General features: G+C 44.7%; 1 protein-coding gene across 5 annotated transcripts in view; it reads right to left on the bottom strand.

The window, feature by feature from the left end:
* Positions 1-23459, bottom strand: part of LOC122556803 (sialic acid-binding Ig-like lectin 13) — an 89992-nt gene that overhangs the window by 42069 nt on the left and 24464 nt on the right. For all 5 annotated transcript variants that reach the window (XM_043704007.2, XM_087995484.1, XM_043704005.2 and 2 more), the window contains exons 3-4: positions 17187-17543; positions 15056-15340 (exon numbers count right to left, since the gene is read on the bottom strand). In XM_043704007.2, coding sequence (XP_043559942.2) covers positions 15056-15340; positions 17187-17543 — 642 coding nt within the window. The remainder of the gene's footprint in view (positions 1-15055; positions 15341-17186; positions 17544-23459) is intronic.

Raw genomic sequence — 23459 nt, 5'->3', positions numbered from 1 at the left:
GGCCACTGTTGGAATATTGCGTGCAATTCTGGTCTCCTTCCTATCGGAAAGATGTTGTGAAACTTGAAAGGGTTCAGAAAAGATTCTCAAGGATGTTGCCAGGGTTGAAGGATCTGAGATACAGGGAGAGGCTGAACAGGCTGGGGCTGTTTTTCCTGGAGCGTTGGAGGCTGAGGGGTGACCTTATAGAGGTTTACAAAATTATGAGGGGCATGGATAGGATAAATAGACAAAGTCTTTTCCCTGGGGTGGGGCAATCCAGAACTAGAGGGCATGGGTTTAGGGTGAGAGGGGAAAGATATAAAAGAGACCTAAGGAGCAACGTTTTCACGCAGAGGGTGGTACGTGTATGGAGTGAGCTGCCAGAGGATGTGGTGGAAGCTGGTACAATCGCAAGATTTAAGAGGCATTTGGATGGGTATATGAATAGGAAGGGTTTGGAGGGATACGGGCCGGATGCTGGCAGGTGGGACTAGTTTGGGTTGGGATATCTGGTCGGCATGGCCGAGTTGGACTGAAGGGTCTGTTTCCATGCTGTACATCTCTATGACTCTGTGAGTCTATGACTACAGCTCCAAAATCTTTTGCCTTGTTGCAGAATTCACTTTATCTCTAACCCTGTCTATCTTTATCGAGGTCATTAAAGTATAGGATGATATCCTATCATCCCATTAAAAGCACATCCCTGTACAGTCTGAGAAACAGCACTTCATGCCACTGTTGTTGTATATATTTATCTAATCTACCCATTCAGTGATGTTGTTACACAGCATTGGAGCAGGTGGGACTTGAACGCAGGTCTCTCTGGTCTAGGGGGAGTGACACTACCACTGCATTGTAAGAAGGCCCTTTTTAAAATTTAACCTATTTTCCAAATCAGCGATATTATTACACACCTCTGGAGCTGATAGGACTTAAACCTGGGGCTCCTGATGCAGAGGTAGGGACACTGCCACCACACCACAAAAGGAGTCACCACTGTTGGCATATAAAGGTCACAGGGCGGCATTAATTGTCCATCCCTAATTGGCTCAATCAAGTCTCTTCAACAATTGGAGCTCATCTACACAGCAAGAAGTTCAAGGATTTTTGCAAAGTGACTGTGAGGGGACACGTCAGGCTGCTGTCCGAAATGGAGGGGAACTTGCGGTTGGCAGTGTTTCGGCTCATCTGTGTTCTGAGGATGCAAACTTTAACTCTGATTTCTCTCCGTAGATGCTGCCAGGCCTGCTGAGATTTTCCAGCAATTTCTGCTTTTGTTATCATTCATCTGCCCTTGTTTACCTTTTCTATCGAGGTCTCATGTTTGGACAATGCTTTTACCAAATCTGTTTTACACATGTCATGCCATGGAGGCAGGCAGTGAGTGATCCTAAATCATTTAATTAAAACAATATCCTCTAAAATTTTCTTTAAAACTGCACACTTTCTTGGCCAACAATATGGATGGCACTGATCACATGATGTCAGTTGACTACAATTTCTGGAAAGCTCCGACCTGCAATTACCACGACAACAAACATGAACTAACCATCCAGGGAATGTGACCCACTTTGTATTGTATGACTAGTCCAACACAAATGGCTTGTAGATGTGACGTCTACTCCAGCCAATTCTGAACAAAGGGGACCATCAAACCCATCAGTGTTTACATTAATGTAGATATCACCTTAGCTATTTCTATACATCAATGGCTTCTCATGTGGGAACATTAAAAACATGTCACTGATTATGTATCTCCTCATTAAGCTTCAGTCACATGGCTGAAAGTGTTGGTTTGTTTGAATTGCTTTTAACTACACAGCTTTGAATTTTGAGGCTCAGTCAAGCTCGAAACATCTAAAGATTAAGCAGATTTGAAAAGTGTGGCGTTGAGAAAGCAGGTAGGACAGGCAGTATCTGAGGAACAAGAGAGTCAATGTTTCGGGCGTAAGGGTAAGCAGCTCCAAGATTAACAAAAATCGTAATCCCAGTATCTTTTAAATGTTGATTTTTGAAATGAAAGCTGTTTCACTTGCACAGTGTCTTAATTTCCAGTTTATCACGATAACACTTTTGCCAACTACGTCTCAGGTCCAATGAAAAAGACAGAAAGACCATCACTGGACACTGACTTACTGGGCTTTCTAACTTAGATGAACTAATTCTGATATCTTTATTTTAAGTAATTGTAACATTTCTTCTTTCCTTCCTCTTTCCTTTCTTTGTTGAATACACGTATGTGTGAATGTGCTGCAAACCAATTTCCCTGGGTTTTGTTGCAGAAATAAACCTTGCATTATGTTCACTCTCAATAGTTTGCTGTCAATCATCAGGTTGGACTGAAGGGTCTATTTCTGTGCTGTACAGCTCTACGATTCAATGACTCCATGTTAAATTAGACTCCCCGTGTTGTAGGGATACCAACCACAAACAATTCTTCAAAGGGAAAAGCAAGTAAATGAATAAAGTTTGTAAAGTCAATTCCTGCCACAGAAAGGAGGACAGTAAGAGTAATTTATTTTAGCTCTCCTTCTTTTCTTTATCACACTATATCAAAGTGAAAAATCACACAACAACAGGTTATAGTCTAACAGGACTGTTGGACTATAACCAGGTGTTGTGCGATTTTTAACTTTGTCCACCCCGGTCCCAACAGTGGCTCATCTGATCACATTACATCAGTGCACTTCTTCAGCATTTTATAAACAACCTCATTCAACCCAATTGCAAGATTGCAATGAAAAATTCCAAGCTGATTGTCATTTATTCATTTCTTAGTCTATCATTTTTTTATGGATTATTATCTCTGAGAAATCCCTGCAAACTGACTGACTTGTATTTGGCATCTGTCCTCCTTCTGAAATTTCCAACCATTCAATCCTCTGACACCTGTCCCATATGGAAATTTTGGAACAATGTTTACCCGGACATAAGTAATAAATAAGGGTATATCTCTGCTGGAATTGGTGACTTTTCTTTGGATTTCTGTTTAGAGAAAGGATGCTGTGCAGTTTTGAGCCAATATGGTAAAAAGCTAGAAACAGTGGTTCAAAGTGACTTAGAGATGCAGGTACATAAATCATTAAACTGTCACAAAGTGGTGCAGAAACTAATCAAAAAGGCTCATAGAATACAAGGCCCTCATACCAGGATCACTGGCAGACAACAACATAGATGTCAAGCTTCAGCATTGCAAGCTTGAGGAGAGGCAATGGACTAATGGCATTAACAATGGATTGCTAATCCAAAGACTCAGGTAATTGCTCTGAGGACCTGTGTTCAAACCTGGCTGTGGGAGATGGTTGGATTTGATTTTTAACAATAATCTCAGAATTTCCAGTCCAATGATGACTGCGAAGCCATTGCTGATTGGCAGGAAAATTTCATCTGGGTCACCAACGTCCTTGAAAGAAGGAAGCTTCTGGCCTCCATATGACCCCAAACCCACAGCGATACGGTTGACTCTTAACTGATGTCTGGTCTAGCCAGCAATGCTTGTGCCCTGTGTGTTTTTTTAACAAAAGCTACAATACCCTGAGCAGGACTTGCTACAACCTTGGCAATGACATTAAGACTTCAGAGGGAGTGCACTTCTGATGCATTCAGAATAGCACCTTGTCTCCAAGGGTTATCGGATAAGATTATGCAAATTAACATCACTTTCTCTAAAATTTAATTCACTTCAATCACTTGGTTGACTCTCAACTGCCCTCTGGGCAATTAGGGATGGCAATAAATGTTGGCCTGGTCAGTGACATCCTCACCCTCTAAATGAATATAAAAAATCAAACTGAGTGATCAGATTGAAGATTCCATGTCATTAACACGAATAGATAGGGGAGATAGAAACTACTTCTCGTGTTTGAGGAATATTGGACTGGGGGTTAAAGTTTAAAATATAGCCCATCTTATCAAGAGGGAGGGCAGAGCTATCCCCCACCCAGTGTGACAAGAGCAATGGCAGGTATGGTGATAAAATAGAGTGAGATTTGAAAAAGAATCAGATTGTCAACGCTGAGAAAAGATTTCCTGATCTTTTCCCCTCAAGCCTTAAATGGCGATTTCAGAATCTCACCCTTGAGTGACAATTACCTTTTCCTTTTCCTCATGCTTTTGTAAATCATTTACTTCCCTGTTTACATCTCATTGCCATTTTGTCTCTTTACTGGGAGACCAGACCCCACCAATTCCTCACAGGTGAACTGTCTGGGTACCTAGTGTCTACAGCCCACTGAGTGCTGATCCTGGTCAGCAGCCAACTGCTTCTCCGTAACATTGTCCCCTTATGCTGCATGGCCACTATCCTCATCAATACAAGTCAGCATTTGTAAACCACCAGCCTCAGCCCATCTTCATGGCTGCTTTCAGACCAACGTAGACACCATTCAGCTCTTCATCACTTCCACAGACACCTGAGACTAATCAGGAGGGCAAACCTTGGTATTTGAGGCTATGCCCCCTCGTTCTAGTTTTACCCGCCAGTGGAAACAACCTCCCTGCTTCTATCTTATTGATACTCTTCATCATTTTATGTGTTTCTATAAAACCGCACCCTCAATTTTCTAAATTCCAATGAATATAATCCCAGTCTACTCAATCTCTCCTCATAAACCAACCCCCTCAACTCCAGAGTCAATCTAGTAAACCTCCTGTGCACCCCCTCCAGTTCCAGTTCATCCTTTCTCAAGTAAGGAGACCAAAACTGTACACAGTACTCCAGGAAAAACACAGCAGGCCAGGCAGCATCCGAGGAGCAGGAGAATCGACGTTGCAGGCATGAGCCCTTCTTCAGGCTTATGCCCGAAACATCGATTCCCCTGCTCCTCGGATGCTGCCTGGCCTGCTGTGTTTTTCCAGCATCACATTTTTCAACTCTTGGCTCCAGCATCTGCAGTCCTCACTTTCTCCTTCAGAGTACTCCAGGCACAGCCTCACCAGTACCCGAAAGAGCTGCAACATAACCTCCCTGCATTTAAGCTCCATCCCTCTAGCAATGAAAGACAATATTCCCCTCACCTTCTTAATTACCTGCTGCACCTACAAAATAAATGGACAGCTACTCAGCGACAATGGCTCCCTCCTCTAAACATGGCTGACGACATCTTTAAGAAGCAGTCACACTGCGGAATGATGTGTGCAGGCCAGACCTGAGCATATTTCCTGTGTGCTGTGTCTAATGCCAGTGCTCTCCACCACAATATACACTCTCACACACAAGCACATATACACACACTCACACACACACACTCTCTCTCTCTCACACACACAGGCATGTACACCGTCACACCCACACACACACACTCTATCAAGCATGCACATATGCAAACACACAATCTCACACACACAAATGTACACACTGTCGCCCACACACGCATACTCTTACACGCACACATATAAGTCCATGGGGTGAATTTGCATTTGCGGATTTGTATTTGTAGATACTTTCTATTTTGTTCAAAAAACACACAATCCGTCAGCAGTCAATCCATGTAACATTTTATAAATTTCTACATTGGAAATGAAATCAGTGTGACTCCAGGTTGGGATACAGACAGACTATAACCTCACACCTTTACTGTATTATCTGAGCTGAGTTGTCATCATTTTTATCGACTGATAAAACCTTAAGTCATCTGGGGAATATGACGTGAAAGTAATTCTGGAATTTTCATATTAATAAACTGAAACCTGCACCCTCGTTCTAAGTGATTAAAGACCGAACAGCAATCTAGTTTTATCTAATACATCACATCCATTGTATGATACTTTGATCTATTGCTATAAATCCTGTGTCCTATATACCTGCCCCACTAGGTACCAGATGAAGGAGCAGTGCTCCAAAAGCTAGTACTTCCAAATAAACCAGTTGGACTATAACCTGGTGTTGTGTAAGTTTTAACTTTGTCCACTCCAGTCCAACACCAGCACCTCCATGTCACATTAAGTTGCAAGTTCCTTGGTTGCAGTCTCAACCTCAGGACCCCTGACATCTGAGCTATCTGCAGTCAAGGGATCAGTTGCTTGTGGAAGATGAGCCACATTTGGCCACTGTACGTTCTGCTGGAGGTCTGAAGAGACTTCTCAACTTGTATATAAGTCTGAGCTAACCAGGTTCAACTGTCCGAAGATTATAGACAGTAGGATTTCAAACAGTGCAAGTGAACATAAGCTTACAAATGCAGCATGTTATTTACAATGATGTAACACCCATGCCAGCTATGTGGCCTCAGTAACTCCTATTGTCTCATTGCAACCAATGGTGTCCAACGCTTTTGTAATGGGGCCGGAGGGACCTTGTTTTATTCTGAGCTCTGTTGGTTTATGCGACTCGGGCTGTCACTCCATGATCTTTAAGCTGAGTCATCCCAAGCCTGCTGACAGTGTCCTGCTCACAAACGGGCTTAGGCTCCGAAGACCAGAATACACAGCAGCAGGAGTAGGCCATTCAGCCCATCGAGTCTGCTCTACCATTCAGTGAGATCGACGCTGATCTGATCATCTTCAACTCATTCTCTTGCCTTTTTCACCATAACCCTTTATCCTTCAGTGATTAAAAATCTGTCAACCTCAGCCTTGAATATATTTAATAAAACAATTTTCACAGCCCCCTGTGGGAAAGAACTCCACACATTTACTATCCTATGAGAGAAGACATTCCCCCTCATCTTTGTCTTAAATGTACGACCCCTTATTCTGAGATTAAGCCATCTGGTCCTAGACTCTGCCACAAGGGGAAACAGTCTCTCTGCAACTCCCCTGGTCAGACTCTGAGCTGGATGTGATGGTCTAGTGGTATCATTGCAAGGCAATTTATCCAGAGACCCAGATAATGCTTTGGGCAATTAGGTTCAAATTCTGCTAAGGCGGAGTTTGAATTTAATTTTGTTTTAATTCTGGAATTAAGAGTCTAATGATGCCCATGAAACCATTGTTTACTGTCAGAAAAACCCATCTATTTCACTCATGTCCTTCAGTAAAGGAAATCTGGTCTGGCCTACACGTGACTCCAGACCCACAGGAATGTGGTTGACTCTGAACTGCCCCTCAGGACATTAGAGATGGGTAATAAATGCTGTGCCTAGTGGTTGACACCCACATCCTGTGAATGACTAAACTAAAACCTTGTATGTTTATCAGGTCACCTCTCTTGCTTCTATATTCCAATTCCCGTACAGGCCCAACCTATTCAAGCTTTCTTCATAGGGCAGTCCCTCCAGACCCAGTATCAGCTGAGTGAACCTTTTCTGGATTGCCTTACCTTAAAGAAGGGGCCAAACTGATTCAGAGTATCCAGTTATGGTTTGACTAATGTTTTGTATAATTTAGCCAAACCTCTCTACATTTATACTCCATTCCCTTTGAAATGAAGACCAACATTCCATTTGCCCTCCCTGCTTCCTGTGGAGCTTGGATGTTAGCTTTTTGTGATTCATGGAGCAGGACTCCCAAATCCCTCTGGCCTGGAGCTGCCCAGTTTTTACCCGCTCACTCTTTGTGTCATCCTCACCATCTGCCTTCCCATCTATTATTGTGTCATCCACAAACTTAGCTTCAATACATTCACTTTTTCCAAGTCATGAATATATGTTGTTGTAAGCGATTAATAGCGCTATAACTTATCCCTATAGCATACCAGCAGTTATTGGTTGCCATCTTGAAAATGCACCCCCCCCTCCCCCCACCTTGTTCCAACTCTCTGTCTTCTATGAGTAAGCCAATCCTCTATCCATGTTCATCCACGAACCCCAACACCAGGGGCTCCTATTAAGTAGCTCAATGTGTGGCATCTTATCAAACACCTTCTGGAGATCCAAATAAACAACAATGATTATTTCCCCTGTATCTAGCCCTCTTGTTACCTCCTCAAAGTATTCTGGTAAATTTGTCAGTCATGATTTCCCCTTCGTGAGCCAATCCTGACTCTGCTTATCCATTTCTAAATGATCTGCGATTACATCCTTTTTGACAGGCTCTCACAATTTTCCAATAACTGATGTTAAACTAATTGGCCTGCAGGTACCTGTGCATTGTCTCCTTCCCTTATTTACTCAATGTGTTACAATGACAGTATTTCAATCTTCTGGGACTGTCCCAGAACCTATGGATGCCTGGAAGGCTACTACTGGAACATTTACCATCTCTGCTCTTTAGTGTCCTGGGACGCATCTGTTCAGGATCAAAGAACAAACAAAAAATTACAGCACGGGAACAGGCCCTTCGGCCCTCCAAGTCTGCACTGATCCAGATCCTCTATCTAAACCTGTTGCCTATTTCCCAAGGAACAGTGGCTCAGTTGTTCGCACTGTTGACTCATAGCGCCTGGGAACTGGGTTCGATTCCAGCCTCGGGTGACTGTCTGTGTGGAGTTTGCACATTCTCCCCGTGTCTGCGTGGGTTTCCTCCGGTTTCCTCCCAAAAATGTACAGGTGAGGTGAATTGGTCATGCTAAATTGCCTGTAGAGTTAGGTGCAATAGTTAGGGGAATTGGCCTGGGTGTGTTACTCTTCAGAGGATCAGTGTGGACTAGTTGGGCTGAAGGGCCTGTTTCCACACTGTAGGGAATCTAATCTGCATCCCTCTGCTCCCTGCACATTCATGTATCTGCCTAGATAGATCAATGGACTTACTTGTCTTTCGCTCTATTAGTTTTCTGAGCACTTTGTCTCCTGTGATGATTATTTTATTTGTTTCCTGTCCTCGCCTTGACAATTTAGTAATTTTGGAATGCTATTAGTATCTTCTACTGTGAAGACTGATGGAAAGTATTTATTCATCTCTGCTGCTTTGCCTGTGTTACAATGTTGTCAATTTAAGAGGTTATTTTGTTTTGTTTTATTTTGAAGAGGTTGTAAAGCACAGGTTCCAATCCATCTACCGAAGATCACTTGAGTAAACAGATTGGGAGGCCTTGGTTTTTTTTTCAATCCAGCCTGAATGGGTGTGACCAGCTCTCACAGATCTATAGTTCTGAGTTTTGGTATTTTCAGTATCATCAGAAGATATTGGGGTCACAACAGACCTTCAGTGAATGTCTCTTGGCAGTTACTCTCTTGAATTTCCTCTTGATGTTTTCTCCTCCTGGATGGGAGAACTGCAAGTGAGAATCTTGGGCGGCATGGTGGCACAGTGGTTAGCACTGCTGCCTCGCAGCGCCAGAGACCCGGGTTCGATTCCCGCCTCAGGCGACTGACTGTGTGGAGTTTGCACATTCTCCCCGTGTCTGCGTGGGTTTCCTCCGGGTGCTCCGGTTTCCTCCCACACTCCAAAGATGTGCAAGTCAGGTGAATTGGCCATGCTAAATTGCCCGTAGTGTTAGGTAAAGGGGTAAATGTAGGGGTATGGGTGGGTTACGCTTCGGCGGGTCGGTGTGGACTTGTTGGGCCGAAGGGCCTGTTTCCACACTGTAAGTAATCTAATCTAATCTAATCTAATCTGTATCTGAATGTTCCTTTATTAGCATGGGACGTTACTATATTGGAAGAGTTTATTAGTAATAGGTAATGTGTCTATTATTCTGTTAAGCTTCCAATAGATTTAAGTTAGTCTAAGTCCCTCTTTATTTGGGTTCATTTTAACTCGTACATAAAACATAGAACATTACAGCGCAGTACAGGCCCTTCAGCCCTCGATGTTGCGCCAACCTGTGGAACCAATCTGAAGCCCATTTAAACTACATTATTCCATTTTCATCCATTGTCCCATGACCATTTAAATACCCTTAAAGCTGGTGAGTCTTCTACAGTTGTAGGCAAGTCATTCCACACCCCTACTACTCTCTGAGAGAAGACTACTCTCTGAACAGTGTTTAAATTAATTGTGTTTTGCCTATTGTCGAGTAGTTTGACCAGTTGCATTGTATCTGGAACACAGCACTTCACATTTGCCTTTAAAATAAGAAGAAGTTAGAGTCTAGGCCACCATCTTAATGTATTTTGAGGGGATCATGTCTGGTCCTTAACATCTGGTTCCCATTATTGTTTCCCCAGCCTTATTCTCGAAATGACCCAAGTTCACTGTGGCTCTTTCTTCCCTTATACATATTTACAGAAGGTTTTGCTGTCAATCTTGAAACTAGTTACAAGTTTAGCCTCACTTCTTTATTTGCTTCCTCTACTTTTTAATTATGTGGTTGAACTTTATGATAAAGTTTAAGGTGAATACAGTCGGACTCGGGCCTATGCCAACCCAGGATCAGCAACGAGCCATACTGGAGTTTTAGGAGGTCTCACACAAAGGTGATACCTGCAGAGCTCCTCTGGATATATGCAGGTCGCAGGAGGACCAGAGGCTTCCCATCCTAGCTCTGCTTCCTGGAATATAGTCTCAACATAGGCTTCGTGTGTCCCAGGGCACTGGGATGGAACTCTGCCGGATGCTAGAGTGGATCCTGAGGGCTGCAGGGGGAGGGAAGACAGCCTCTCCCTGTGCCTGGGTAGGTCACTGTTACTCTGACACTCCCTGTGACTGGTTCCTTCCAGTGTGGTATGGGTGACCTGTGTGGGATCTCTCAGTCGTACCCCCACAGGTGCAGCTGGACAGTGACCGTTGGGTCTCTGTTCAGGGTCACACCGGTTCAATTTGTTCCCCTGTGACAGGGTCAGTGCTGCAGCCCCGTGCCGTATAAGATTCAGGAATATAGCCGACATCCCCAGGGGCAGGGTACCATCGACTGTATACACACATAGGGCTGAGAGAGCTGTGTCACAACGCAATGGAATTCCCCAACAGGAAGGAGTCCCACTCCATTGGTGTCCAGGTGAGCTGAGATCACTTCCTAAATATGCCCCCTCTACCCAAGCAGCTGGCATGACTCCAACACTCTGGGGCATTCTCTATACCTACTGCGTTTGAGGGTCTGGGTGCCTTACAAGGCTGGTTACCGGGGGCAAGGCCTACCCATTGTGAGCATTGTGGAACCCCCTGTCAGATGCAGAGCACCGAAACAATGCTGCCAATGTTTCCACCAGGCAGTTTGGTGGAGCAGGTGATGGGGCTCTAGTCCTGTGGCTTGGCCCAGTCAGGGGTGGGCCATCTTCCAGTACAGTCTGCACAGACAGCATTGCATTGTCCTGGCAAATTGTCCTCTGCACAATTGGAGCGGGTAATGGGGCACTGTGATAGATCATGGGGCGGGGAGGTTGGGGGGAAGGAAACAGTTTTGGAAAGAGGAAGGTGAGGACGTTGGGGAAGAGGAAGCTGATGATGTCTATAACAAACACAGCTGAGTTGGGCACTACAAGCCAGACAGACCCTGACTGACACCCATCTGATGAGAGCTGTACGTAGCAGATGACCACGGAATATAAAATCAGTGTTGATCACAATGCCAGTATTTGGTCAGCATTGTGCAGGGATTTGCAGCCAGAGTGTGTGTGTATGTGAGAGTGTGTGTATGTGTGAGTGTGTGTGTGTGTGTGTGTGGGAGTGAGTGCGTGTGTGTGGAGTATATCTATGTGTGTGGGGGTGGGCATCTGTGCAGGTGTGGGAGTGAGTGTGTGTATGTGGGTGTGTGTATGCGTGTCTGTGTCTGTGTGTGTCTGTGTGTTTGTGTGTGTGTGTGCGTGCGCGCACGTGTGCGTGTATGTCCGTGAGTGTGTGTGTGTGTGCTTGTGTATGTGGGTGTGTGTGTGTATGTGTGTGCATGCGCGTGCGCGTGCGTGTATGTCCGTGAGTATGTGTGTGTGTATGTGTGTGTTTGTTAGTTGTATTCCCTTTTGCTGGTAGCCAATGAAAGCTGGAATTTCCCAATTGCTCACTTATATGTGGTGTTCCCCTACTGCTGAATGACAAACGCAGGTATACAGTGGAAAATGGGGACAGCATCACGATGACTTAGAGAGGGTATTTAGGAAGGATATTGCAGCATACAGAGAGGTAAACAGTGTGACCTGGCCATTAAGCTGTGAATCGGGTGAGAGATGTGGTTGAATGTGAAGACAAAGTCAGCCATTCTAGTCACATGGCAGGAGCAGTGTGGTTATGCTGTGCCATTACGTTACCGGTGAGGCACAATGCCAGACTGTCAAAGTTCATCTGGTGAAAGGTGGCATTGGTGCAAAGCATTTTGGTCTTTTGGTGGCTATCCCATGAGTGTCAAGGTGATTGGTGATCGATGCGCAGTAAGATGGGAATGGAATTGTGAAAGAGATGTGCCATGAGAGCAGGATAGGTACCACAGAAGGTGAGGAGAAAGTGAGGTCTGCAGATGCTGGAGATCAGAGCTGGAAATGTGTTGCTGGAAAGGCGCAGCAGGTCAGGCAGCATCCAGGGAACAGGAGAATCGACGTTTCGGGCATAAGCCCTTCTTCAGGAAGGGCTTCCTGAAGAAGGGCTTATGCCCGAAACGTCGATTCTCCTGTTCCCTGGATGCTGCCTGACCTGCTGCGCCTTTCCAGCAACACATTTCCACCACAGAAGGTGAACTTAGTAAGATGCAGTGAGAAACCTCTCTGGGTCTTACAGTGAAAAACCCTCCTAAAAAATCAACACAACTCCAACTTGACCAAGAGAATGCAGGATTGAACCCTCTCTGATCATTACCTCCAAATGCTTCTGTCTGGAAGCTCTTTCTCCATGTCCTTCCACAGAATTAGTTGCAACAACGCTTCTTTCCTTATTGAAATGGAAATTACATCCATAAAAATAACAACTTGCGCCTATATATGGAAGTTAGCACAGTGAAAATGTCCCAAGGTGCTACTCAAGAACATAATAAAACCAAATGTGAAAAGCGCTCCACATGACCAGAAGATTGGTCAAAGAGCAAGTTACAAGGGATAAGATAAGGTTTACTAAGATAATTCTATATCTTAGGACTCTAGAATCTGAAAACACAGCTACCAAAGATGTAGTCATTAAAACAGTGGATGATAGAAGCCATAACTGAAGTTTGCTAACCTCATAGAATGATTACAGAGTGAAACCAGGCTATTTGACACATCAAGTCCATACCAACCCTCGAAAGGGCGTCACACCCAGGTCCACTGCTATCCCTGCATTTCCCATGGCTAATCCAATTAGTTTGCACATCCCTGGAAAATTTAGCATGGCCAATTTACCTCACCAGCACATTTTTGGACTGGGGGAGGAAACCTACACAGAGACAGGGAGAATGTACAAACTTCACACAGACAGCCACCCGAGGCTGGAATTGAACCTGGGTTCCTGGTATTGTGAGGCAGCAGGACTAATCACTGAGCCACACAGGAGGTAATCACTGAGACATCTGTGGGCTGGGAGAGATACGTGAGGTAGGAGCAGTGTGGTTATGGAGGGCGTTGCAAATAAAGATGAGAATTTATAAACCAAGGTAAGTTGATGTAGCTCAGTGGGTACGGGAGAAAGGGTTTGGTAAGTGATATTTGATATGAGTTGGATCATTGGTAGCATCAGATGGCCCCAAATTTACAAAGGACAGAATAAACACTAACCCATCAATTATTATCCGAATTTATCCTCATACTGTAGTTACATGCTAACATTCAGTGATTGAGCTGAAAATGTGTTGCTGGAAAAGTGCAGCAGGTCAGGCAGCATCCAAGGAAGAAGGGCTCATGCCCGAAACATCGATTCTCCTGCTCCTTGGATGCTGCCTGACCTGCTGCTCTTTTCCAGTGACACATTTTCAGCTCTGATCTCCAGCATCTACAGTCCTCACTTTCTCCTCGAACATTCAGTGATTCTCGTGTGAGAGCACCCACTTCCCTCTGAGTGACATTTCCTGAACTCTCACAATGTTAAAAGTATTCTGTTTCTTTTTACTTTTTCCTTCCAAAGTGGAGAAGTTTGCATTTCCCCATTTTATCTTCCATTTTCCATATTAGTGCCCGCTGAATGAACCTTCACTTCTCCTTTGCAACTTGCCTGCATCCTTAACCCTCAGACTTGCTGCTCAGGCAGACCCTGCTCTTGTATTCAATCATCCCTCACACGGACAGTGACGTAGGACAGAAGGTTAAAGAAGACCTATTGCTGGCCAAGGATGTTGCTGATTTCTAACAGCTCCAACCAAAAATGCACTTTTCAGCATATTTCAGAACTAACCCCACCTTCATTTACTTCCCTGCAATTATCTGTAAAGATAAGTTTCAGAAGATGATGAGAAAAAACAGCAAATTACTCCTGCAAATTGGAAGTAAAACAGAGTGCTGTAAATACTGAGTAGATCCAACCACTGTCTCCCACAAGGCAACTCTTGAGAGCTACCTTACCTCAATGGCTTCATAACGGAATTTATCTTATATGTGCAGTCTCAATCCATGAGATCTTAATTCCTTCCAAGGGAAAAGAGGGTAATCCTATGTCCTGTACAGCTGCGACATGACCTCCCAACTCCTATATTCATTTCTACACAGGGAAATGAAGGTGCTGCAAAGTATAAGCAATAATGCAATGATTTGAACTCCCTCCTTTTCTCACATGACACTCTCTTGCAACTCTCACTCCCATTGGTCCAACATTAATATGATTCCTCCGTTAAGTTCCTCTACCTGTCTCTTCACTTGAGTGAAACCACGGACTACCAGTCTTGGTAAATATAATTGGAGCGGGGAGTTTCTCTGAGTATCCTGACCAACATTTACACAACACCTAACACAAGTGATCTCGTCAATTGTCGCACTGCTTTTTGTGGGGCACTTGTATGTCTCCATCTCACAACTCGGCGAAAGTGAGGACTGCAGTTGCTGGAGATCAGAGTCTGCCAAGGAGCAGGAAAATTGACGTTTTCATGCTGCTCGGATGCTGCCTCACCTGCTGTGCTTTTCCAGCACCACTCTAATCTAGAGACCATCTCACAACTGTTGAAAACTCTTAATTCAAAATGGCGAATCAGTTGTGGAATTCGTTGGAACACCTTGAGGTTGTGGAATGTGTGATTTATAAAGATGAGGTTTGCTTGGCTACATAACCTTCTTGAAAAGCAAACTTTGCTCAAATCTTTCTCTCGCATCTCCTTTGACCCAACGACCATATTTTTCTTTCGCCTGCAGAAAATGCCAGGGGAGATCTCTGACTGGAGACACGTCAGTGTGGTTATTGTAACACTTGAGTTTGTTTCTAACGAGGAACTTACATGATACATTGAGAGTGATGCTGGCTTTGTCAGAATAGGCGAATGCGCTGTAGGTGACTGAGCATTTGATGATCTTGTTGTGATCCTGATACGATGGGATGAAACGGAGACAGCTGCTGAGTACTGTTGGATCATCACTGCATTGTTCTGCCGACTGGTCAGGTAGACCATACCAGTTTAGACTGGTTTTTGTCTTTTCATCAATATTAGAGGAGGAACACTTCAAATTGGTCGTGACCCCTTCAACCAACTCTGAAGGTGAGATGACAGGTGTTCTTGGACGGGCTGCAGGATAATAGAAAGATAAGTGACAGATTTTCAAGTTAGTTCATGCCTCCTCGATTATGAAATAAATGATGAACATTGGCAGGTGACATTTGTACAAGACTGGGGTCTGTGCTGGGTCTTCTATTATTCATCATTGACAGAAATGACATGGGGGTTTGGGGGTTCAATCAGTAAGTTTACAGATGACACAAAGATTGGTCGGGCAGTTAACAATGAGGTTGAGTGTCTTGGGTAAGGAGAAGATTAAAAAAAGGGTGGTCAATTGGGAAGGTAAGTGGCAGATGGAGTGAAAGGTGTGAAGTGATACACTTTGGAAGGATTAATTTGTCAAGAAGGTATTCAATGAATGGCATGACATGAGGAAGTTCTGAGGAACAAAGGGGCCTCAGCATGTTTGCCCACAAGTCTCTGAAGTTGGAAGGGTATGTTAGGAGGGTGGTGAGAAAAAGGCATAAGGGAGATTTGTCTTTATCAATCCAGGTAAAGAATAGAATAGTGTTTGTTGTCACTTGTACCCAATGAATACAGTGAAATGTTTGTATGTCACCAACTACAGCATTGATTTAGATACAAAAGTACAGAGACACAGTTCAAGATTTGTTACTGAAATAAACATGCCCAGCATTACAGAAAAGAGTTCAGTACAGCAGACCACGCTGGCACTAGCTCCCAGTCCGAACCTCGCCCTGGCTCCACACCACATGCCACACTGAAAGGCCACTGCAGGAGGGCGGAAGATTGCGATGCTGAGAGACCCCTGCAGGAAGAGGCTTCAGCACCAGGCTGGGATGTCGCTATGCCAATGCTGGGAGGCCGGGAGGTCACTACGACAACTCTGAGAGGCTGAGAGGCCACCGTACCAACACTGGGAGGCCAGGAGATTGGGAGGTTGGGAGGTCACTATGCCAACTCTGGGAAGCCAGGAGATTGACACACCAACTCTGGGAGGCTGGGAAGTTACCGTGGCAATGCTGGGAGACCGGGAAGTTACTACGCCAACTCTGGGATGCTGGGACATTGCCACGCCCATGCTGGGAGGCCAGGACTGCCACCTTGCCACACAGGGAGGTCGCGGCACCAGGCTGGGCAGGTCAGGAATTGTCAGGGATGCCGGGAATCAAAGAGGAAAAAAAGGAGAGGAAGAAAGAAAAGCACTCGGAGGATAAAAAAAGAGACAAGAAAGAAGAAAAGGTGAAGAAAAACAGGCAGAGTGGATGGTCTCTGGCTGGAGTGTCCTACTCCAGAGCATTAGTGAGACCACCGCTAGTGTACTGTGTGTATCTCTGGTTGCTACATGACAGGGGCTTTGTGATTGAACTGGAGGGTGTGCAGAGGACACTCACCAGGATGCTGCCTGGGATGGAGATGCAAGGTATGAGGAGAGACTGGACAGGTTTGGGTTGTTTTTATTGGAGCAGAGAAGACCAAGAAGAAATCTGATTGAGGTGTAGAAGATTATGATGGATATTGACAGAGTGAATAAGGAGCAGCTGTTCCCCTCAGTTGAAGGCTCTGTCATGAGGGGACACAGGGTCAAGGTGAGGGGCAGCAGGTTTTGGGGGAGGTGGGGAAAGACCTTTTTACCCAGAGGCTGGTAATGGTTTGGAATGTGCTGCCTGGGAAGGTGGTAGAGGGGAGTTCCCCCACACCCTTTAAAAAGTACCTGGCTGAACACTTGGCACACCATAACATTCAAGGGTACGGGTCACATGCTGGTAAACGGGACTAGGTTGGAGGTCAGGTGTTTCTCACATGTCAGCACAGACTCGATGGGCTGAAGAACCTCTCTGCACTCTATGATTCTATGATTCTATGAAAATAACTCTCAGGCAGGAATAATTACCGTAAACAATGAGCTGCAAGCCTGGCTTTCCTGTCCAGTTGTCTTTACCTACTATCCTAAATCTGAAGCAGAAAATGTGATTGTGCTTTTTCTGAACATCTTTAATTCGAAGAGAACAGTTTTTCTGACCCAGATTTCCAATCCATTCTATCCCAGGGTCCTGATTCGGATTGTCACTGTTGTATAGTTCTTCAGAACCATCGAGGCATGGGTCTTTTAACCAAACGGCAATTATCTTGTGTGCAGGCTGAGGTCTATCAGGGTACCGGAAAGAACATTTAAAGGTCACAGATGATCCCTGCAATGCAGAAAGAGATCCTGGAACTGAAACACCCCATCCATTCATAGACGAACATCCTGGGTAGGGAGTGGATAAAAGAAAAAAGCAAATATTGATATCACTGAACTCAAACCCACTGTCAGCATTAAATCCAATTGGCTTTACATCATTTAATCATTTTCCACAATTTTATGGTGCATTTAATTCAAAGATATTGACAGAGCTTCAAGGAAATTGAAGCTCAATGGAAGTGCTCTTACCTCATTCCAACAGAAGGTCACGACAAAGATCTGAGAAAGATTTGAACAAAAATGCCCCATTTATACAAGTGCTACATTGTTGTAGGTGCAATTTTTTAAGTGAGTGCTAAGCCCTCAGTTAGACATTAAAAAAAGTCTCACAACAGTTACTTTCCCTGGAGCGTGGGAGGCTGAGCGGTTTCCTTATAGAGGTTTATAAAATCGTGAGGGGCATAGATAAAGTAAATAACAAGGGGAGTCCCAAACTAGAGGGCATAGATTAAAGGTGAGAGAGGAAACGTTTAAAAGGGACTTAAGGGGCAATGTTTTCACGCAGAAGGTGGTGCACGAATGGATGCCAGAAGAAGTGGTGGAGGCCAATACAATTCCACCATTTAAAAGGCATCAGGATGGGTATATGAATAGGAAGGGTTTAGAGCAATATGGGCCAAATGCTGGCAAATGGGACTAGATTAATTTAGGATATCTGGTCAGTATGGATGAATTGTACTGAAGGGTCTGTTTCCATGCTGTACATCCCTAGGAGTATATGACGTTTTGAAGAGGAGAAGGGATCTCTACTTGGTGTCTTGGATCACTCAATAGACCCTAGAACTGATGTCTTGGTTGTGATGTCCTTATTGAGAATTGGATCAGGAATCCAGGCCCCACCAACTCACCAGTACTTTCTGTCAATAGTTAGCTGCTGGAGATGGGTAAAACTGTAAATTTAGATCAAGGCATTATGTCCGTAGTAAGCTTTATTGCTTAATCTTGCTTCTTGGTCACTTCCATTGACTTTGAACTCTTCCACAGAAAAGGTATTTCATATGGGAATCTAGATTAGATTAGATTAGATTACAGTGTGGAAACAGGCCCTTTGGCCCAACAAGTCCACAGCGACCCGCCGAAGCGAAACCCACCCATACCCCTACATTTACCCCTTACCTAACACTACGGGCAATTTAGCATGGCCAATTCACCTGACCCTGCACATCTTTGGACTGTGGGAGGAAACCGGAGCACCCGGAGGAAACCCACGCAGACACGGGGAGAATGTGCAAACTCCACACAGTCAGTCGCCTGAGGCGGGAAATGAACCTGGGTCTCTGGCGCTGTGAGGCAGCAGTGCTAACCATTGTGCCACCGTGCCGCCCAAATCTAATTACAAAGCAAAAGACTGTACCTTATCAGTGAATTCGAATCACTCGATCAATATCTTGTCAGTTATCATTGTTCAGAAACTGAATTGGACCAGCCATGTAAACATTGGCGGGGTAAAAACAATGACTGCAGATGCTGGAAACCAGATTCTGGATTAGTGGTGCTGGAAGAGCACAGCAGTTCAGGCAGCATCCAAGGAGCAGCGAAATCCACGTTTCGGGCAATGCCTTGAAGAATCTTTTCTCCTCTCTCTACAAGAATCTCAGAGAGTCCCTCTCCCACTGCAACTCCCAGGTCATTTCCTCTGCCCTGAAAAAGCTTTATTCCTGATGAAGGGCTTTTGCCCGAAACATCGATTTTGCTGCTCCTTGGATGGTGCCTGAACTGCTGTGCTCTTCCAGCACCACTAATCCAGAATGTAAACATTGGCTCCAACAGAGGGTCAGAGAATTGAAATTTTGCGGTGAATAACGGTGGCTCCTAGATAGGTCAGAGGTTGGGAATACTATGGCAGGTAACTCACCTCCTGACTCCCCAAAGCCTGTCCACCATCTACAAGGCACAAGTCATGAGTGTGATGGTATACTCCCCGCTGGCCTAGATGGGTGCAGCTCCAACAATACTCAAGAAGCTTGTCACCATCCAGGACAAAGCAGCCGCTTGATTGGCACCACATCCACAAGCATCCACCCTCCATCACCAATGATCTGTAGCTGCAGTGTTTACTATCTAAGAGATACACTGTGGAAATTCACCAAAGATCGTCAGGCAGCATCTTCCAAACTCTGACTACTTCCATCGAGAAGGACAAGGGGTGCAGAAACATGGGAACACCACCACATTCAAGTGCCCCTCCAAGCCACTGACCGTCCTGACATGGAAATGTATCACTCTTCCTTTACTGTTGCTGGGTCTAAAATTTGGAATTCCCTCCCTAATGGCATTGTGGGTCAGAAGGCAGCTCACTCCCACCTTCTTAAGGGGCAACTGGGGATGGGCAATAAAAGCTGGGTCCAGCCAGTGACTCCCATATCCCACAAATGAATAAATAAAATAAATCTCGCCTCCTGCCTCCTGAAAGGCACAAATCATGAGTTTGATGGAATATTCTCCACTCACCTGGCTGCATGCAGACCCAATAGCATTCAGGCCACATTATGCATTCAATGCCTTTGTGTTCCTGGTCCAACATGACATTATGATGTAATGCATTTGGTTTTGCTTTTCCCTTGTAAATGACCCGTTGTTATATCAACTAGGAGAAAGTGAGGACTGCAGATGCTGGAGATCAGAGCTGAAAAATGTGTTGCTGGAAAAGCGCAGCAGGTCAGGTCAGGAATCTGAAGAAAGGCTTATGCCCGAAACATCGATTCTCCTGCTCCTTGGATGCTGCCTGACCTGCTGCGCTTTTCCAGCAACACATTTTTCAGACCTGTTATTTTATGCCAGGCTTGACTCTGTATGGCCAAATCAATCAATTTTCTCAGGTATTGCTTTAATACTGCCCAAAGTTTGTGAGAAGATTTGTAGCTCGGGTGCTCGTTGTTGTGATTCTGTTCGCCGAGCTGGGAATTTGTGTTGCAGATATTTCGTCCCCTGTCTAGGTGACACCCTCAGTGCTTGGGAGCCTCCTGTGAAGCGCTTCTGTGATGTTTCCTCCGGCATTTATAGTGATTTGTCTCTGCCGCTTCCGGTTGTCAGTTCCAGCTGTCTGCTGGAATATTGCCTGTAATACTTTAATATGCGATTACATCAGCGAAGTCATACCTCATGTATGACGAGGACAAGATCGTTATACTCTAGTATGATGGAACATATGCCCTTTTAATATTACTCTGTGGGATTTGAGTGAGCTTGACCAGACCAATATTTATTGCTCATCCCCAAGTGCCCTTGTGAAAACAATAATCAGCTACATTCATGAACTGCTTCCATATACTGAATGGTTTTAGCATGCCCTTGCAACTTAAGAGGTATTTCTAAGCAATCTGTTCAGAAATATTACTACACACCTCTGAAGGTCTTGAACCCAGGCTGCCTACTTCAGAGGTAGGGAACACTACCATTTTGCCACAGAGCCCCTGGGTAGCAGTGTGTGTAATCCAATCTTCATTTGGCCACATATTATAGAACATAGACATTGAACATAGAAAAGTACAGCACAGAACCGGCCCTTTGGCCCACGATGTTGTGCCGAGATTTAATCCTAATGTAAAATATAGCAATTTAACCTATGCACCTCTCAACTCACTGCTCTCCATGTGCATGTCTAGCAGTCGCTTAAATGTCCCCAGTGACTCTGCCTCCACCACCACAGCTGGCAACACATTCCATGCATTCACAACATTATGGAGGAAATTGCACTGTGAGCAGTGAATACATCATACCAAATACAAACAAGTGTAAGGAAATCACCCTTTGACCTGAAGTTAGAGTCCGCGCCTTGCAGTGCGTGAAAGGAGGAGATAAAGGGACAGGAGTTGCATCTTCTTGCACAGGTCAAAGGTGAGGTGTAATTGGTGCTGTTGGAGCGGTGACTGAGATTTGAGCGATTGAGAAGTGGGATAAGGTATTACTGTGTGAATAGCTCCTTTGAGCAGAAAGCTCATTCCTAATGAAAGGCATATGCCTGAAACATCGACTGTCCTGCTCCTCGGTTGCTTCCTGACCCGCTCTGCCTTTCCAGCACTGCACTCTCGACTCTGAATAGTTCTTTCGAAATACCAAAACTGAAGAGAAGGGAAGGTGAATTTGGTGGTAACATCATGCTGCATCTGTTTGGAATGGTGGAAGATAGTCTATTGAATGTATATTCTGGTTGGTGTGTGGTGGCTCAAGCCAATATGTCAGTATCCGTTTAAGAGACATGGTCATGATATTGTCACTCGATCATAGTCTGTGGAGCCAAGGCATAAAGATCTCATACTCTGTTTTATGTGAGGTGCTGCTCTGTGTCTCAGTTGTAATCTCAAAGTGTAATGTTATCCTACAGATTTATATGCCTGTGTATGTAATGCGTACACATAATAGTAAACTGTAATAAATATCTGCTTCTTTCTTCGATACCATGGAGACAAGTGTACTCAAAGGTGGATTAAGAACAGGAAATGTTGGTGAGAATTTGTCAGATTTGGCAGCATCTGTGCAGAGAAACAACATTAACATTTCAAATCCTGTTTAACTCCTTTTGTTCGTAAATCTTTCGCCAGACCTGCTGATTGACTTCAGCACTTTCTGTTTTTATTTAAAATCTACAGCGTATTTTGCTTTTAGTACACTGAAGGGTGACTTGATCGACTTTTCTAAGATGATGAAGGGATAAAGTTGTGTCCCTCTTGATGGTTTGTTTTAACTGAATAGTTTCGGGACCATCATGATATGAAGTAATGTAAGGCTGGAACTAGGTTAGAAATCAAGATATGGTTCTTATTTGAGAAGAGTGGACCTATAGTATGGCCAGTTATACTGATGCACTATATTCTTTTAAGTGGAAAGTTTGACCTATATCTGACAGGGGTGCTGATCGCTACATATAACTTGCACAGTGGTCAAATGTTCATTGTCTCATGGAGTTCAGAAGAGATTTCCTCATTTCCTTTCACCCCGACCTGACTCAGGTTTTAATTTGTTCTTCCTCAGGTGGTCATATGATTTTTGACTAGTAGGGGGAGCGTATGTATTATGTAGATATCGTGGCTGTGGAGTTAGATAGAGTCAAGGGTCCTTTCTTGCTAGGAGAAAGTGAGGACTGCAGATGCTGGAGATCAGAGTTGAAGAGTGTGGTGCTGGAGAAGCGCAGCTGGTCGGGCAGCATCTGAGGAGCAGGAGAATCAACATTCCTGATGAAGGGCTTATGCCCGAAACGTTGATTCTCTTGCTCCTCAGCCTGACCGGCTGTGTTTTCCAGCACCACACTCTTGACTCATTTCTTGATATTCATTTTGGAATGTTGTTGACTTCAGGTTGATCTCTTTCCCCTCCTGATCGAGTGGTGTGCTAATTGGGAACAGCTAACCACAGGCTGGCTGAGTGGGCACATGTGCGGCAAATGCAAGATAATGTTGATAAATGTAGAGTTATCCACTTTGGTGGCAAGAACAGGAAGGCAGATTATTATCTGAATGGTGGCAGTTTAGAAAGAGGTGGGGTACAACGAGACCTGGGTGTCATGGTGGAACAGTCGCTGACGGTTGAGTTGCAGATGCAGCAGGCAGTGAGGAAAGCTAATGGCATGCTGGCCTTCATAGCAAGAAGATTTGAGTATCAGAGTAAGGATGTCTTGCTGCAGTTAGACTGGGTGAGGCCACATCTTTGGTATCCTGGTCTGAGGAAAGACACTCGACTTTGAGGGAGTCCAGTGAATGTTGACTAGACTGATTCCCGAGATGGCAGGACTGACATACTGGATCGACTGGGCTTGTACTCACTGTAATTTCGAAGAAAGTGGTGGGGGGTTATCACAGAAACATCCTGATGGGAGTGGACTGGCTAGATGTGGGAAGAATCTTCCCCATGTTGGGGAAGTCCAGACTAGGGGTCTGTAGTGACTGGGACCAGGTGGGCCATGTTGACTATAAGATCCTTCATTGG

The sequence above is a fragment of the Chiloscyllium plagiosum genome, unplaced genomic scaffold (assembly GCF_037043375.1).
Source record: "Chiloscyllium plagiosum isolate Xiang-an unplaced genomic scaffold, Cpla_swu_hap1 HiC_scaffold_16, whole genome shotgun sequence".
Classification (NCBI taxonomy): Eukaryota; Metazoa; Chordata; class Chondrichthyes; order Orectolobiformes; family Hemiscylliidae; genus Chiloscyllium; species Chiloscyllium plagiosum.
Note: the sequence above shows the minus strand (reverse complement) of the source record. Positions and strands in the feature narration are given on the sequence as shown.